This window comes from Chiloscyllium plagiosum, chromosome 7, assembly GCF_004010195.1.
Source record: "Chiloscyllium plagiosum isolate BGI_BamShark_2017 chromosome 7, ASM401019v2, whole genome shotgun sequence".
Taxonomy (NCBI): Eukaryota; Metazoa; Chordata; class Chondrichthyes; order Orectolobiformes; family Hemiscylliidae; genus Chiloscyllium; species Chiloscyllium plagiosum.
In genome coordinates, this window is record NC_057716.1 from 14,928,702 (window position 1) to 14,946,595 (window position 17,894).

Consider the following 17,894-nt stretch of genomic DNA (forward strand, 5'->3'; position numbering starts at 1 on the left):
TGGTTGATGAGGAGAAAGGCCTTTGACGTGATGTACATGGGACTTCCAAAAGGCATTTAATACAGTGCCACACAACAAACATATGAGGTAAGTTATAGGTCATGGAATAAAAGGGACAGTAGCACTGTGGATATAAAGTTGGCTAAGGAATAAGAAACAGACAGCAATGGCTAACAAGTATTTTTCGGCCTGAAGGAAGGTTTGTAGTAGAGTTGCCCAGGAGTCAGCATTGGACCATTGTTTCTCTGATACATATCGTAAGAGTGCACATACTTTCCTTTTTTTTAGCAATTACTAAGTGGAATGCAGGTAGACCTGATATAACTGAAAAAGGGTTAAAAATCAAGTTTTGAATATTGTTGCAATGCAATGGTGCTTTTTGAAGCAGTAAGAGGGAGAGTGAGTGACACTGTGAATCTTTCAAGGCAAGGTAATTCTGCCTGACAGGATCTCTCTGAATGGTTGAGTTGTCGAGTGTGAAAAAGTACCAAGTGCTAAAAGCAGCAAAGCAAAGCCTGCAGACAAAAAACATCCATCTTGATTTCACCTCACTGTGTGGAAAAGGCAGAACAACCAAGAAAGCTTAAAAAAAAGAACTTGTTCACAAAAAGTCCAATGCCCACTTGATTAACCATCAAATCAAAGAATTACTCTCACCCTGTCATCAGTGGAAAAATCAAAAAGATTATGAGAAAGTGACTTTCCACCTGGTGCTCTGGACCTCTTGATCTGTGGAATTTTGCTTACCCCGTATAATCTTTTTCCATCTGTACTGTGTGTGTTAAACCCTTTGTCTTTTCACTGTCTTAAGCCTGATTGTGTATACCCACATTTGGGCGTTGTGAAGGGGTACAATTTAAGGTGCATAGTAGTAGATCAGAAAACTTTTCTTATTACTGCTTTTGTTAAAGTGTGTTACAATTGATAGTTATTTTTCTGATGCAGATGAAACCTGGTGTGAAATACGTTTATCCTGAGTAGCAGTCGGTTATGAGAGTTAGTCATTTTGACAGTATCTTTGGGAACTTACACTCTACACATTTTGGTATGCTTATGGAACAATGAAATAATTATTCCAATCGGATTGTGACAATATAACTGACGCAGATCTTGGTGCTCAGGGACAATTTCAAACTCTGCAGATGGCACAAAATCTGGGAGAATTGTATACTATGAGGAGGACAGTGTAGAACTACCAAAGCACATTGCCGCATTAGTTGAGTAACAGATAGGGGCAGGTGAAGTTCAATGCAGATAAATATGAGGCCATGCATTTTGGGACAGAGAACATGGGCAGACAGCATAAAATAAGGAGTTCCATTCTAAAGGGTGTTCAGAAGCAAAGAGATCTGGGTGTATTTATACAGAACATTAACAGAGGCAGGACAAGTTGAGAGAGCTGTTAAAGAAGCACACAGTATTTTTGATTTCATACTGACATAGAGCAGGAAGGTATGATGAACTAATATAAGGCACTGATCAGACCTCAGCAGATATACAGGGTACTGTTGAGACCAAATCTGGAGTACTGGGTTCATTACTGTTCTCCTCATTTAAGGAAGCATGTAAATACATTGGAAGCAGTTCATAGAAGGTTTTCTAGATTTATATCCTGAATAGGCAGGTTGCTTTATGACAAATGGTTGGACAGGTTAAACTTGTCTACTGGCGTTTAAAAAAGAAAATGGTCACTTGATTGAAACATGATGGGTCTTGACGGGGTGGATGTGAAAAGGATGTTTCCATTTTTGCATTTAATCCACAACTAGGCGTTATTATTTAAAAAAAGACACGTCCATTTAAATCAGAGATGAGGAGAATATTTTTTACTCATGCATTGTTGGAACTGTCTTCTCAAAAACTGGTGCAAGCAAAAACTTTGAATATTTTTAAGGCAGAGGTAGAAAGATTTTTTTTATAAGGAAAGGAGAGGAAGGTAAATCATGTGGAGCAGTCATATCAGCAATTATTTACTGATTGGCAGAGCAGACTGAAGGGTCAAATGGCCTAATTCTACTCCGAATTCTTATGGTCCTAGCCTTGGTTTTATTAGTAGAGGAGTTCAGGACCAGTGCCAGGAAGGTATGCGGAGGTTTTTATATAAAACATGGGCTAGCATAAGTGAGGTCAGAAGTCATGCAACACCAGGTTATAGCCAACAGGTTTATTTGAAATCACAAGCTCTCTCATCAGGTGGAGTGAAGAGAAGCACGCAGGCACGGAATGTTTAGGTGGAGGGATCAAAAGAGCATAGAAATGATGGGAGAGGGGGTAGTGGACATTTCAGACTGTCGACACATCACTTACACGATTTGTGCAATCTTTAGACCTCTCGGCCTATAAATTCTGTGCTTCTCTTCACTTCACTTGAGGGTGCAATGCTCCAAAAGCTTGTGATTTGAAATAAACCTGTTGGATGACAACCAGGCGTTGTCTGACTGCTGACCTTATCCACCCTGGTCCAACAAAAGCATCTTCACACCATAACATAACTGAGAGCACTCCTGTTCAATTTTGTCCACCACACTTTACAACATCATGGGTACAAAAGAGTTCAGTTAGAATGGTACCAGTCATGGGAGACTCTAACCATGTGGGAAGACTGAAAAAAAAAACAGGGTTATTCTATTCAGAATAGTGAGGGTTAAGAGGAGATTTGATTTGATTGGAGTTGAGTTGATGTGATGCTAGAACTCACAAACAGTTTTGTTCAAAGTCAATAAGGAGAAACTTGCCAGCAGCAGTGCCAGAGGATGCTGATTTCAGGACGTTGACAAAAGATCTATAAGCAAGATAGCAAAATTATAAGCAAGAAAATCCATTTTTCTTAAAAACAAGTGTCATTGTCATCTGGAAGGGGCAGTGGAAACAGATTCAGTGACTTTCAAAAGGGAATCGGATAAATACTTGAAGAGAAAGGAACAAAGTTATCAAGAAAGGACAAGTGAGTGGGATTAAGTGGATAGCTCCAGCAAAGAGCCAACACATTGATGGCAGGCTAAATTACTTCCTTATGAAATGTATTATTCTATTTCCCTTATGCTCTGTGTCAATTTATTTTTCTATGATCTGCGATATTTCTTTGAAGTACCACCTGCCCTGTTCAGACCCACACTATGCACTTTGCTAAGTAGAATCAGTCAATCCAATACAACAACATCTCTGCAAATATCCCTTGCAAGTTCTGCCATTGTTTGAGAGATAGATATATGGTTTAAGTGAAGTAACGATCCCGTCACCCGTTAGGATAGCATGTGTCAGCAACGCAATACTTAATTCATCTAAGTTACAATATAGTAACAAATAATCTTAATAAAATAGTGAAAAGAAGGTTCCTGAATGATCTTGGAGGGCAAAGGTCCCTTTTGCAGTTTCCCCACTCCTCCACAAGCAGCCTGTCCAAAAGCTTTATCTTCAGAAAGAAGCTGTGGAAAAGATCTTGTCTAACCTCTATCTACATCGTTACAAGAAATCAAAGACAAAAGTTTGTTTAGCATCAGCCTGTGTTTCTCAGATAATCGCCCTCAGCGACGCACTCTGTAACTCACAGTTTTGAACTCATGCGTAAATAAGAGGGTTCAAGAAAACAGACAAGTGAGGTACACTAAAATAAAGAACTGAGAATGCAGGAAAATGAAACAAAAACATAAATTGCTGGAGAAACTTTGCAGGTCTGGCAGAACTTATACAGAGAAAGCAGAGTTAATGTTTCAAGTCGAGTGACACTTCTCAAGAAGGTGAAGGCATGGAAATCCTAGTACATCATTTGGAAAGATCCCAGCACAACTTTTAAAAATCACAAAACATCAGGCTATAGTCCAACACGTTTATGCCTGGTGTTGTGTGATCTTCAACTTTGTACATCCCAGTCCAACACCCACATGTCCATACCAGCATAACTGGTAAGATTTCTAACCAGTGAAAGAAGTGCTACTTTGAAAAACATTTTTCTTTATGTTTGTGAAATATTTGCTTCTCATCAGCAAGCAGCAGTAAGAGACAATGGAAAGCACTAAGAATTAATGTAAAAAAACTTCCTCTCCAACATTATGAAATTTGTAAGGAATTGCAAACACCACACCGCCAACTCTATTAGCTCGGTTTAAAGACAAGTGTACATTCATGCATGCAACAGACATCTACACACAATTACAAAATCAAAACATACCGTTAAATTGATGAGATCATAATGGAGGTGCAGCTGTTTCTGTTTGCTCACATGTATAGCCCCAGATTCATCTTTCTTCACCTGTAAAAATACAAAGAAGGTTACCGTCTCATTAATTTCTATCACAGATGAGGCCAAACTGTTATCACATCTACACATACCAAAATAATACATGAAAATGTACAACACAAACAGACATGAGCACAACCAAATTGTTTGCCTTGACCAACACAGTGACCAAGTTCCAAAGATTCCACAGCACACAAGATGTGTACAAGATGATGAGAGGCATAGATAAGGTGGAAAGCCAGAGACTTTTTCACAGGGCAGAAATGGCAATCATGAGGGAGCATAATTTTAAAGTGAGTGGAGGAAAGTTTAGGGGAGATGTCAGAGGTTGGTTGTTTACAGAGAGAGTGGTGATTGCGTCGAATGCACTGCCAGCAGTAGTAGTAGAGCCAGATACACTAGGGACATTTAAGCGACTCTTGGACTGCACAGTGGCTCAGTGGTCAGCACTGCTGCCTCACAGGACCAGGGACCTGGGTTTGATTCCAGCCTCGGGCGACTGTGTGGAGTTTGCACATTCTCCCAGTGTCTACGTGGATTTCTGCCGGGTGCTCCAGTTTCCTCCCACAATCCAGAGATGTGCAGGTTCAGTGAATTGGCCATGCTAAATCTCCCACAGTGTTCAGGAATGTGTAGGTTAGATGCATTAGTCAGGTGAAATGTAGAGTAAGAGGGTAGGGGAATGGGTCTGGGTGGATTACTCTTTGGAGGGTCTGTGTGGATTTGTTGGGCCGAAGGGTCTATTTCCACACTGTAGGGATTCTATGGATAGGCAAATGAATGATAGTACAATGAAGGGCATGCAGGTTAGTTTGATCTTAGAGTAGAATAAAAGATCGACACAACATCGAGGGCTGAAGGGCCTGTACTTTCTATGTTTTATGTTCACAATGGGGTCTTTTTTTTTAGGAATCAAAATTCCAGAACATGGGAATACAGTTTCAGTGGTACATGGTACAGGCTATAATGTCATGACTGTGTTTAGATCCATCTAAAGATACAGCTCCTAAATGGACTGCACATTCAGGTATTGTGCTACTTTTATGGATAAATAAATAAATATCATTTTTAGGAGGTTGGAATTCTAAATAGTGGCTTATAGAATTGTGTTATTCTCTGAAGGATTTTCTTTAAAAAAAAAGACAAGGTCAGAGAACAATGATGTAATTCTGAGAATTGCTCAGAAAGCAAGTAGCTATAAGACCCTTGTGGTATTAATGGAAAATTGGTTACACTGTGGTGATTTAAGACAGGTGAATAAATGCTTGTTTTGAGTTCAGAATGACCAGATTTTGATCTTATTTTCGAAAACCCAGAAATTGAAAACCTTTAGTGCAGTTTCGAGACAACCTATTTAGGGTCAGAAGCAAGGTTGGTTTCTCTCTTCACTGGAGTGTAGGACATTTCAGCAAAAAACAAGTCAACTCAGTCAAAAAGTTTAGTTTGTGCAGACTCCAAACCAGGAGAATTTGGCTTAGAATCTGCTGATTATTAATAGCTGAGGAAGTTTAAGCTCTCAGTTTTGTAAGTATTCAGTTAAGAAGATTCCACATTACAGAGGAAAGAAATTGAGGAGAACCATTAAGAATAATTTAAAGATTTGATATAAAAGTCTAATTTCTTTGGATTTGAATCTGCAGGATTGAAGATTTTTCTAAACTGTCTTCTATATCTAGATAGCTTGGTTTTCATGGATTTCTTTTGTGTAATAAACTTTGATTCTGTTATAAAGAAACTCTGCAGGTCTGTGTGTCTGTCACTGACTGACAAGCCCTTGTGCTGCGGTATAAATGTCAACCTCCAAAGTCAGGATGTCAATTCACGCATGAACAATCTCTGCATGAAGACCTTGCTAGCACAGATGTCAGCTTTCATACAATTTGATTCATTCCACAAGATATCAAGAAATAGCTGTGCTCTGGGCCTCCGTTTGCATTCTGGCTGCAATGCTGAAGGTTAAATATTTTGAGCAGTGGAGGACATTAGTTTGGCCAATTATCAACATTCAGTCTATTCTCAATTACAAGCAAAGCAATCATCAATAATACTAAAACAACACTTATTCACCACCAACATGCTGGCTAATGCTCAGTTTGGGGTAGGCCTAGGCAATGTGCCTCCAGATCTCAATGCAGCACTGGAACAAAAATTAATTAAAGAGCTAAATTCCAAAGATGAGGTAAAACAAGTATGACTGCCCTTCTCATCACAGTAGCATTTCACAGTGTGGCATCAATTATCCCTGGTCAAACTCAGTGCAATGTCCTACATTCCATGAATGAATAGAACTAGCTAGATAACATCCATTATAGGATGCTAATATCTTTGAAATTATTGAAAATATTGTACAAGTGTCCAGTTTAATCCAAGTCAGACCATAAGACATAGGAGCAAAAGTAGGCCATTCAGCCCATCAAGTCTGCCCCATCATTCAATGAGATGATGACTGATTTAATAATCCTCAAATCCACTCTCCTGCCTTTTTCCCATAATCCTCGCTTCCCTTACTGATTAAAAATCTGCCCATCTCAGCCTTAGTGACACTATGTGGTCAAGAATTCCAGATTCCCAACCATCAGCGAAGAAATTCTTCCTCATCTGTCATAAACGTGCGACAGCTTCTTCTGAGATTATGCCTCTGCCCATTTTCTGCATCTACCCTATCAAGTCCCTTAAGAATCTTGTAAGCTTCAATGAGGTCACATTTCATTCTTAGATGTTCCAACGAGTACAGGTCCAATCTACAAATTCTCTCTTCACATTCTTTAGTTTACTTTTAGTCCTCCATTACATATATCCTTCTAAATTAAATTTAGTTTACACCACAATATCTACTTATGATGAAACATCCCACATATGAAAAAATCTTTAAACTTAGTTCTCTTGGTTTTAATGTGTATCCCCACCCATTAGCAAGCCGACCAATGGAAATAATCATTAACTACTTATGGTCTCCAGATCTTTCAGTATTTTGGAAAATTTTCATTTATTCACTGGACCACTTCATTTTGGTAGATATTGCCACCTATTTTTAAGCCTCCCTGCCCCAAAATTACATCATTCTTTGTGTCATTCCAGACAATCTTTACATTACTCTCATATCCTTTGTGTAACATAATATCCTTAACTGTCTCCTACTCACCACCCTACGCATAGCCAAGCAAAAAACTGAAACAGGATTACATTGATTAAGAATTTAATTCTCTGAAAATGCAAAATCCAGCACAACGTTGTTTTTAGTGCCTCTATTAACCTGTTTGCAACAGTAAAATTCCAAAACAGAATAGCAGATCTTAAGGTGAAATAACATTTCTTTGGGACTAAGCCTACATGTTCTCATTGACATAGCTTGGGAGTGAGCGAATTCAAGCAGATCCAGCTGCTAAAAGAACAGAAATTCCAACCTTAGTTAAGATTAAAGTAATTTAAAATGTATTTAGATGCTAATAAGCAGTCCTGGAGCCAATGAATAACTAATGCAGAACATTGCTGCCAAATGAGGATCTAAAAATGGGAGAACTTTTCCTCAACTAATTAATTACAAACATAAATTCAATGGCCCATTGGTAAACTTACCAAAAGGAAATGAATAGCATCCCCTCGACAGAAGGCCAGCATTGGTGTAATTGCACTTTGCACTGCAACAAATTGCCAAGAGAGAAGTGGAACACTTGCTGGATTTGTCTGGAAGAAAAGGGGAAAACAAAAACAATCAAAATTTTAATTCAACGTTCTGATAAGGCCAGTATTCAGTCATGGCAACAGTTCACTCTTCTCCACTTAAGAAATCTGATTAAATAATTAGTGCTGTTTTGCACTACATCAGTTTATTGCAAAGCATACACTCAATGCCTGTTCCTTTGAAGAGTGAATACAGTATGGCACAGTGCATCAGCAAAGGGTGTGTGTTCACTCCCTCAACTTTATTCTGGGACTGCATCATATAGAGACTAGATACTTTCCACACAGGGAAATAGAGAAATAACCAAAGAATAATTAAGCTCTGCTGTTGTTTGTGCTGCATTTCCAAGTTTATACAATTATTTTCATTGAGGTAAGGTAAGATACCATTAGGAGCAAGCAAGCAAAACAAAAAGATATCCCAAAACACTTACCCTTCCATATGGAAATGTTAGCCAAACTTTCAATGCAGGTTTCAATCCAATGACCAAAACCTTGAAAGCAAAATAATAATTCCAAGTTTATCGGTTTCTTAAAAACAATAATCACCCCAATTCCCTTTTCTAAGAAAAACATAACCAGCACTCTCAAAATAATAAATATCTCCAAAATAAGAATACAAAAATTCTAATGATCCTTCCCTTCCCAAATGTGTTATTTTCCTACATCTAGATATAATGTGTAATATTAGCGTGTTTCTAATGTAAATAATATTAATAATAAATTTAAACAATATTTGTTCTTGATTCACCCCAAGTTTGCCCAATAATCAAAAGCAGCTTCATAATTAATGATTAATGTTGGCCTGCTGCTGTTCTTTGTGGGTGCTTTACTGCAAGGTTTGCCAAAATATGTCATCCAGATGAATTGGATTTTACAACTGTTACAGATTTATTCCCACAGAGCCAGTGTAAAGTCTCAGCCTTACGACAATCTTTTCTGTGAATTCTTTTGTGGGTGCAAAGGTACACTGATAAACTGCGAACACTAATGGTCTCTTTTGACAATAAATTGTGTTCACTGCTTTAATTTAGGGCATTCACAACAAGAATTTCTCTGCAACAGCCACATGATAATGACAGGTAATTTCTTCAGTGACATTGATTGATCAATAACCATTGCCCAGGACATGTTAGCAAGTGAAAAAAACACAATCATAGGTGATATTTCATCCCAATGATTTGTAGGAAGCCTTCTCCTCAATGGTGAAATTACTTTGACAATTCACTAAATAAAGAAGTAATTTCTTGCCAGGCCAACGGGTTTTCCCGAGGGTTGGGAGCACTTCCCAGTAACAAAACAACAATTTCAATTGCCAGCAAATGGTGAGTAACCTTCAAACTGCTTGGTGATAAAAAGCAAGAAAGGGAATTTGTAATGCCTTAATATAAACATCACCAATTACCCAGGCAATTAGATGACTGAACTGAACCCACAATCCTGGTGATTTTTAGATCAGTTGTTAATGCTCTGCAACGCTGCTGCTGAGTAACCCTGCTGTATCACTTAATTTGCGGAATATTCAGATGAGTACAGTCTCAAGTCTGCATTTGTATGGTCCTTGCACTGCTTAGTCTTACAAAGCAACTAGAAGCTTGAATAATGTGCCTCATCTTATTCTCATATTACTAATTACTCAGGAATTATTTTAAAACATAATCTCTTCAAATAAAGTAGGAAATTTTGGGCAGTTTTTACAATGGGTGGTTTCTACATAACTCTGGGTAGCATTTCAACGTATGCAGACCAGATTACAAGACATCAATTCTCAGAATGGAGTATCTTCCCACTTTTGGAAACCTGTGTCAGCTTTCGGCACTTTAGCTCAACTGGAGCACGGGGTCTAATAACGTAAAGCAAGGTTTCAAATCCATGTAGTACAAGTGACCAGGAAGAGAGTTATTTGGTCCTCTAGGTTAAGGAAGAACAAATAGAAAAGAAAAGCACAAGTACCTCTGCAAACAATTCGAAAATAAGCACGAGAAAATGGAGCTCAAACAGTGTATCTGGTTTGTGATCATACTGACGATTGATGAGACACTGGACTACTTGGACAAAGGTGAGACACCTAACTGTACTTTCCAACTAACTGTCAAAGGTTAAGGACAATGCTGATTACAGGACTTTAGCAGTAGACGCTGGGGGAAAAGCAAAGTCAAAGAGCACACAGACTTGAAATTCTATTTCCACAGCAACCATCCTTTCAATTTTAACCTTAAGAAATGATACATAAAAATACAACTCATATATATTTAATCAGCCTGGTGATGAAATTCAATGAGCATGGGTAGAAAGCTCTCTGAGCAGAAAGGCAGATGTTGAAATCAAAGGGACAGTAATCACTGGTCAGCCTTGTGAATATTTGAGTAGTCAACTGCAGATGAAAATGAGTTCAAATGGACTGCCACATTAGTGCACACCTTTGGAGATGATTGATAAACTAAGAGAGGCGTACAGCTCAATAACGATTTTCTGTATACCTTGGTTAAAGACGCCATTGCCAGTAGTGCATACTGTGTAATCGGATGATCTCTCAGCTCTGCCTTTACAAGTAAAGGCTCAATACAGCAAACTTCACCTTTTGCTCCACTAAACAAACAGCGGGACTCACATGTTCTCACTCCCATTACTCTCCTGTGATAAAAATCATAAAACAAACTCAGATACAGAAGATCCTCTAGCTGTGTGTATTATATTTGCAGCAAGTTTTTTTTTTAAATCTCCCATTAGATTACAATTTAAAATAAAAGCAAAAAAATCTTGCTTTTAGAAAATCAGAAATTTTAATTTGGATTTTCAAATCCTTCCACTGTAATCTTACAGCAATCATTGTACAGTTCCAATGTAAATCAAAACTGACTGTCACATAATTTTTGATGCTTAATTTTCAGGAATACTATCTTTCTTAAAACATCACCAAACCACACCAACCACGTCAAAATGACTGTAATGGCTCAGAAAAATAACCCACTACCAATTCCTCATGGGCAATTAGGAATGGGCAACAAACATTAACATTGCCAGCAACAGCATTATCCCATTAAATAACTTGCAAAAATTGTGCATTTATAAAGTACTGCAAATTAAGTAATTATTTTTTCTTCCATTGCACGAACTTTCAGTTGTTAGGGACGGGGTGCACATAATCCTTGAAGGGCAATTGCCCAGGTTGAACAGCAGGGGTATGAGGATAGATATATGTCCTGAAGTTATTTATGATTGAAGGCCAAGTGTAAGTTACTCAGGTTGAATTTGCCTCAAGGAGACAACGTGGACGAGGGGCAGTCTACAGTGGAGTAGATGCAGCATGGCTTACAAAAGGAGCCAAAATTGCAACATTTAAAAGGCATTTGGATGGGTATATGAATAGGAAGGGTTTGGAGGGATATTGGCTGGGTGTTGGCAGGTGGGACTAGATTGAGTTGCAATATCTGGTCAGCTTGGGCGGGTTGGACCAAAGGGTCTATTTCCATGCTGTACATCTCTATGACTCTATGGTGGGCCCAAGACTCAACTTCTTTCCATTCTAGTATTATCCCTCAAGTTTCTATTTCCCCTCTTCCATTCGGTGCATTTTAAGATTGTGTTGCACACATGCAGCTTTTCATTTGACAAATGGCACTCAACACAGGTTGGACTGTAAAACAACTCAAAACTCTCCTGTTCTAGTTTTGCATTCCCCAGCTGGTGCAGACTGCAATGAAAGCTTCAAATAATACATTATAGACTTAACTGTGATGTATTTAAACAGAAGAACATTAATCACTGGTAACACAAAATATTTAAATTTAATATAACCAGTCATAAACCAAAGCAATCTTTCTAATCCATAGTCTTGTGTAATGAAGTAGGATTTGAAAAGGAGCATTTGTTATACATTATGTTCCTAAGCTTTCCCCCAACTTTCTCTTCCTCTGGTGGAAGTAATAAATGATGTTGCAATAGAATATTGCTGACGCAGCAGCCCTTTTTTCTGTGCACCAATAAGTTAACTAATGCAGAAGAGAATCAGCTAAGTGATCCCATATATGCCTACAGCCATGTAACTCATTTTTCAGTGAACCCCTCCCTCCCCAATTAGCCACAGGAAGAATAATTGCCACCATCAATGGTCTATGGAAGGCTGCATTGATGAACAGGCTGGTATCATTTGGTGCCACCTGGCTGCTAGTTCAAAATCATATCGACAGAAACTTGCCCTGCAAGAAAGCACAATTATGACCAAACAACGAACAACTAAAAGCAAGTGTGAACATATTCATTAAAGATACTAATTAATCCAAAACCTTGGTCTCACAAGAATATTCCAAAAAGTGTGGATGAATTTTCTATCATCACGTGAATACTTAAGATTTTTCAAACATCTACATCACTGGCATGTTTAATCTTGTGTATTCTTGCATTTCCTACAATACAGTTAATCTGAAAATCATGAGATTCTGGGCAATCCAAGAGGTAGGATGGGAAAATTTTCTGGCTGTAACAGCTGCTCCATTTTTTGTGGTATTTTAGGTGTTGGGAGGTGATTTCCTCGAATTGCTGGAGCAGCAATTACTGTTTCATATGCTGTTACATTTTTTTTCTCCAAAGTTCCAAAACAAAGTCAAAACTACAGCACTTTTAAAAAGGAGACAAACAGACAAAAGAAGCACATGGTGAGGTCAGTGCAGGAGACAGAGAAAGAGGCAGAAACCCACATTGCTAACTGACAGAGCAGTGAACCTGCACAGTTACTGCCTCTGCTGTTGAATTCATGTATCGCTGGACATCGGAGTGCATTTAGGAAAATTAACAAACAAACAGTGAAATTCACAACTGATCTTGGAGGAACCTGTCTGGGAGAAGTCACAGCACAGAAACAGATAAGTGGATATTTTAAGCCTGGCCTTACAATAAGTCTACAGTAGTGAATAGAGTAGGTTCTTTCTTGATAATATATTTTATTGAGATATGTCTCTTGACAGGGTTGGACGTTTTGAGCTATGGGAAGAGGTTGAATAGGCAAGGGACTGTTTTCCCTGGAGTGTCAGAGGCTGAGGGGGTGACCTTATAGAGGTTTATAAAATCATGAGGGGCATGGATAGGATAAATGGACAAAGTCTTTTCCCTGGTGTAGGGAGTCCAGAACTACAGGACATAGGTTTAGGGAGAGAGGGGAAAGACATAAAAGAGACCTAAAGGGCAGCTTTATCATGCAGGGGGTGGTACATGTATGGAATGAACTGCCAGAGGAAGTGGTTGGAGGCTGGTACAATTGCAACATTTAAAAGGCATCTGGATGGGTATATAAATAGGAAGGGTTTGGAGGGATATGGGCCGGGTGCTGGCAGGTGGGACTAGATTGGGTTGGGATATCTGGTCGGCATGGACGAGTTGGACCAAAGGGTCTGTTTCTATGCTGTACATCTCTATGACTCTAAATGCTAATTAAGTATAGAATAATGCAGGTGACAGAGATGAAGGCCCTCTCTAACACAGCTCCTTTTCCCTCTGTACAATATTTGTAGTGAAAGGTGTCTTACTTGAAGGCCAGCTCAAACACGGAGCCTCCACTATCATTGCAAATAGCTGTCGTTGGATCATCAGTAAACTACAAAAGAAATAATTCACATTTTAATGCAAGTAAAATTAACAGAATTCTTCTGTTCCAATAATTCAGTTACAAAACAGGTTGCAAACATAAGATCGGTGAAAGTGAGTACTGCAGATGCTGGAGATTAGATTCAAGAGTGTGGTGCTGGAAAAAAGCACAGCAGGTTAGGCAGTCTCTGAGAAGCAGGAAAATTGACATTTCGGGCAAAAGCCCTTCATGAGCAAACATAAGGTATCTGTGCCAAAATTACTTAATCCCTCTAGATTTCTGGAGGATAAATTGATCATCAGGAGTTTTTCTATTCCAACATCATATGAACAATGAGGATATGTTGGCCTTCTACAGATAGCAACATTGGAATAATTAAAATTATTCCTACTTGAGGAGATATGTAATAATAAAGTTGGAACCAAAGTAAAGCACTGATTTCACAGCAGGCACTGTCCAACTATGAAATTTCTGGAATGAGAAACAGCACCGACATACCATTGTTCAAAAAATGAAATTTCAGACAACCCACCCACCTCACCCCATTTATGCTTAGACCTGGCGAGTTGGAGAGTCAAGACCGGGAGGAATAATCGAAATATCAAGAGTCACAGCTTTCAAGAGTGAAATCAGGAAACATTTTTTCAGGCAAAGAAAGGTAGAGGTTTGCTGAAGACAGTTCCAACTGGCAATTATGAGGCAAAATTACAAGGTTATATGTTATATTCTGCCAGAACTTGAAAGGCCAAGGTATGATTTCAACAACGTTTTCAAGGTATTATTAAGAGCAGATAGAGTGGACTGCAAACAACTATTTCTCCTCTACCAATCGGTAATGTCTAAAACTTAAAGCCAAAGTTGTCAGGGGTGAAATTAGAAAACAATTCTATACATGATTTTATGGCAAGTTGGAGCTCTCCTCTAGATGTGGCAGTTAGAGTCATAGAGATATACAGCACAGAAACAGATCCTTCAGTCCAACTTGTATATGCCAACCAGATATCCCAACCTAATCAAGTCCCACCTGCCAGCACTTGGCCCATATCCCTCCAAAGTCTTCCTATTCATATATCGATCGAGATGCTTTTCAAATGTTGTAATTTTACTAGCATGCACTACCCTCTGTGTGAAAAAATTGTCCTTTAGGTCTCTTTTATATCTTTCCTCTCACCCTAAACCTACGCCCTCTAGTTCTGTACTCCCCCACCCCAGGGAAAAGACCTTGTCTATTTACCCTATCCATGTCCATCATGATTTTATAAAACTCTGTAAGGTCACCCCTCAGCCTCCGAAGCTCCAGGGAAAACTGTCCCAGCCTATTCAGCCTCTCCCTGTAGCTCAAATCCTCCAACCCTGGCAACATCCTTGGAAATCTTTTCTGAACCCTTTCAAGTTTCACAACATCTTTCCGTTAGGAAAATCAGAATTGCACTAAATATTCCAACAGTGGCCTAACCAATGTTCTGTACAGCCGCAACATGACCTCCCAACTCCTGTACCCAATACTCTGACCAATAAATGAAAGCATACCAAATACCTTCTTCACTATCCTATCTACCTGCGACTCCACTTTCAAGGGAGCTATGAACCTGCACTCCAAGGTCTCTTTGTTCAGCAACACTCCCTTACCTTCCTCCCACCTTTCTTCTTTGAACCTTTATCCCTGCCCACTGCTAGTTTTAAATTCTTCAGTTCCTATCTCATTAGCTCATCTGCAATTGATTGATTGATTGATTTTTATTCACCAAGCACTTCAGGAATATGGCAAAAAGGCAGATTTGTGGTGTTAAATCATAGACCAGCTATAATCTAATGGCATGATGGATCAGTCTTGTAGTGATAAATAATCTATTCCTGTCCCTAGAAATAAATGAAAAGAAGAAAGAAACAAGGAAGTGATATATAATTTTAAAAAGCTTCAAGAATAGTTACTGCTTAAAGAAGCAAAACCCCAAGATCTTAGTTTTTGCTGAGGCTCCAAAGTTAAGTAGTGTGTTGTAAGACTATTAAGCACCCCAATACAAATGGCTTTTCGAGCATGAAACAGCAACTTAATTTTCTGCAATGTAGTTTAATTTGTAATTTACAGTGCAAATCTGACAACTTATTGACACTCATGGGGATGTTGAAAATGATCGCATTTTTGCAAGATCTTGGTAGATAAGTACATGTAGTTCACTAATTTATGGTAACACAAATCCATAGGGTATCTCTTCTTCACTACAAGTTGTTAGAGGGAAGCATCAGGGGTTTAAGCACTAATAATGTTGTGCACTGAGAATATGCTGTTATTTTCACAGCAGGTTCTGAGCAGTTGGCTATGTACATTACTGATACAGAATTAAATTTGGCATTTAATCGGTTTTCAAAAATTTGAAAAGCAGTATAAAGTTCTGTGTGTGCTAAGGACAGATTTCCTGCTGCATACTGCTTGAGGAGATATTGTTGGTAATAAAAAATTGGAATCAAAACAGGCACTGTCCAAATGGGAAATGTCTGAAATGAAAAGCAGCACCAACCACCATTGTTCAGAAAAAGAAATACCACTCAGCTCCATCTACCTAACCCCATTTATGTTTGGACGTGGTTAGTTGGAGATTGTAGGACTGGGAGGCATAATCTAAAAATTAGAATCACACTTTTCCATAGTGAAATCAGGATACAGTTCATCAGGTTAGAGAAAGATAGAGGTATGCCTTAAAGGAGGAAACTGAGGTAGAAGTTAAGATGTGTAGGTCGGGAGTACTGATGTTTACAGCCCAGAAAGTAGAAGCTGTAGCCAATGATGGAGTCAATAAAATTGGGAATGCACAAGAGGCCAACATTACAGGAATGGTGATGTCAATGAAGGCTGAAGGGCTAAAGAAGATCCCAGAGTTAGGACAGGACAAGGTCATGGAGGGATTTGAAAACAAGGATGACAACTGCAAAGTAAAGATGTTGCTGGCCTGAAGGCCTCTGCAATTATGAAGAAGGCTTCAAGGTCAGTTTTGACAGCATGGCTGCATGTAGCCAAGTTTTGTTTTAATTTATTTGCAGGGAGAGGAATAGAGCCAGTTGCTAGGGAACAGAATTTGGAGTGTAAATAGTGAACATGAGTTTTAGTCTTTCCAACATTCATCTGGAGGAAATCTTTCTTCTCAACAGCTTTCATGAGCTACCAGTCACATCAAATTCATCCAAAATATGCTGAAAATGTGTTGCTGGAAAAGCGCAGCAGGTCAGGCAGCATCCAAGGAGCAGGAGAATCGACGTTTCAGGCATGAGCCCTTCTTCAGGAATCCTTGGATGCTGCCCTCATCCAAAATATGACCATGTTAGATTGTGGTTAGTAAATTCAATACTCAGTTTCATTCAGAAATTTACCATTGCATCTTCTGAAATAACAGGTTATGGTTACAGATAAGGATTAGAGTGTGCTGGATCACCTTTAAGTGCAGGATAGCAGTTCCTGGTGGATGAGCATCAGTAATTGTTCTCAGCAACTTCCCATTTGCCAGATCCCACATAGTAATCTATATGAGATAACACAAGACACACAGACATAACTCTAGGATGCTCTAGCACCATTAATTCCATATATATAACAGACTTATTTCAGCTAAAAGCACAGTCAAAAGATGCAATCGCTCTAATCACAATTTTTACAGTTACACTTCTGCAAATTCTCCCCATTCTACATTCACTCAAACACTATGAACAATAAACACTTTTCCTAACCTTTGCATTTTATAGTTGAAACTTTATTGCTGGAACAGCACAGCAGGTCAGGCAGCATCCAGGGAACAGGAGATTCGACGTTTCGGGCACAGGCCCTTCTTCAGGAATGAGCAGAGAGTGTTCAGCAGGAGAAGATAAAAGGTAGGGAGGAGGGACTTGGAGGAGGGGCGTTGGAAATTTGATAGGTGGAAAGAGGTCAAGGTGAGGGTGATAGGTCGGAGTAGGATGGAGGCGGACAGGTCAAGAAGAAGACGGCAGGGCAGGAAGGCGGTGCCGGGCGGGAGGGACTCGGCTGAGACAAGGTGGGGGGAGGGGGGATGAAGAAACTGGTGAAGTCCAAGTTCATCCCCTGTGGTTGGAGGGTTCCCAGTCGGAAGATAAGACGCTCCTCCTCCGACCGTCGCGTTGTTGTGGTTTGGCGGTGGATGAGTCCAATGACCTGCATATCCTCGGGGGAGTGGGAGGGGGAGTTGAAATGCTGTGCCACAGGGTGGTTGGGTTGGTTCGTCCAGGTGGCCCAGAGGTGCTCTCTGAATCGCCCCGCAAGTAGGCGGCCTGCCTCCCCAATATAGAGGAGGCCACACCGGCTGCAGCGGATGCAGTAGATGATGTGGGGGGAGGTGCAGGTGAATCTGTGGCGGAGCGATTCAGAGAGCACCTCTGGGCCACCCGCAC

General features: G+C 39.5%; 1 protein-coding gene across 6 annotated transcripts in view; it reads right to left on the reverse strand.

Annotated features, from left to right (window-relative positions):
- The window catches only part of vps8 (VPS8 subunit of CORVET complex), a 555,322-nt gene that overhangs the window by 509,065 nt on the left and 28,363 nt on the right, over positions 1-17,894 (reverse strand). For all 6 annotated transcript variants that reach the window (XM_043693080.1, XM_043693078.1, XM_043693079.1 and 3 more), the window contains 6 exons: positions 16,928-17,014; positions 13,441-13,508; positions 10,399-10,552; positions 8,353-8,412; positions 7,814-7,921; positions 4,169-4,249 (listed from right to left, as the gene is read on the reverse strand). In XM_043693080.1, coding sequence (XP_043549015.1) covers positions 4,169-4,249; positions 7,814-7,921; positions 8,353-8,412; positions 10,399-10,552; positions 13,441-13,508; positions 16,928-17,014 — 558 coding nt within the window. The remainder of the gene's footprint in view (positions 1-4,168; positions 4,250-7,813; positions 7,922-8,352; positions 8,413-10,398; positions 10,553-13,440; positions 13,509-16,927; positions 17,015-17,894) is intronic.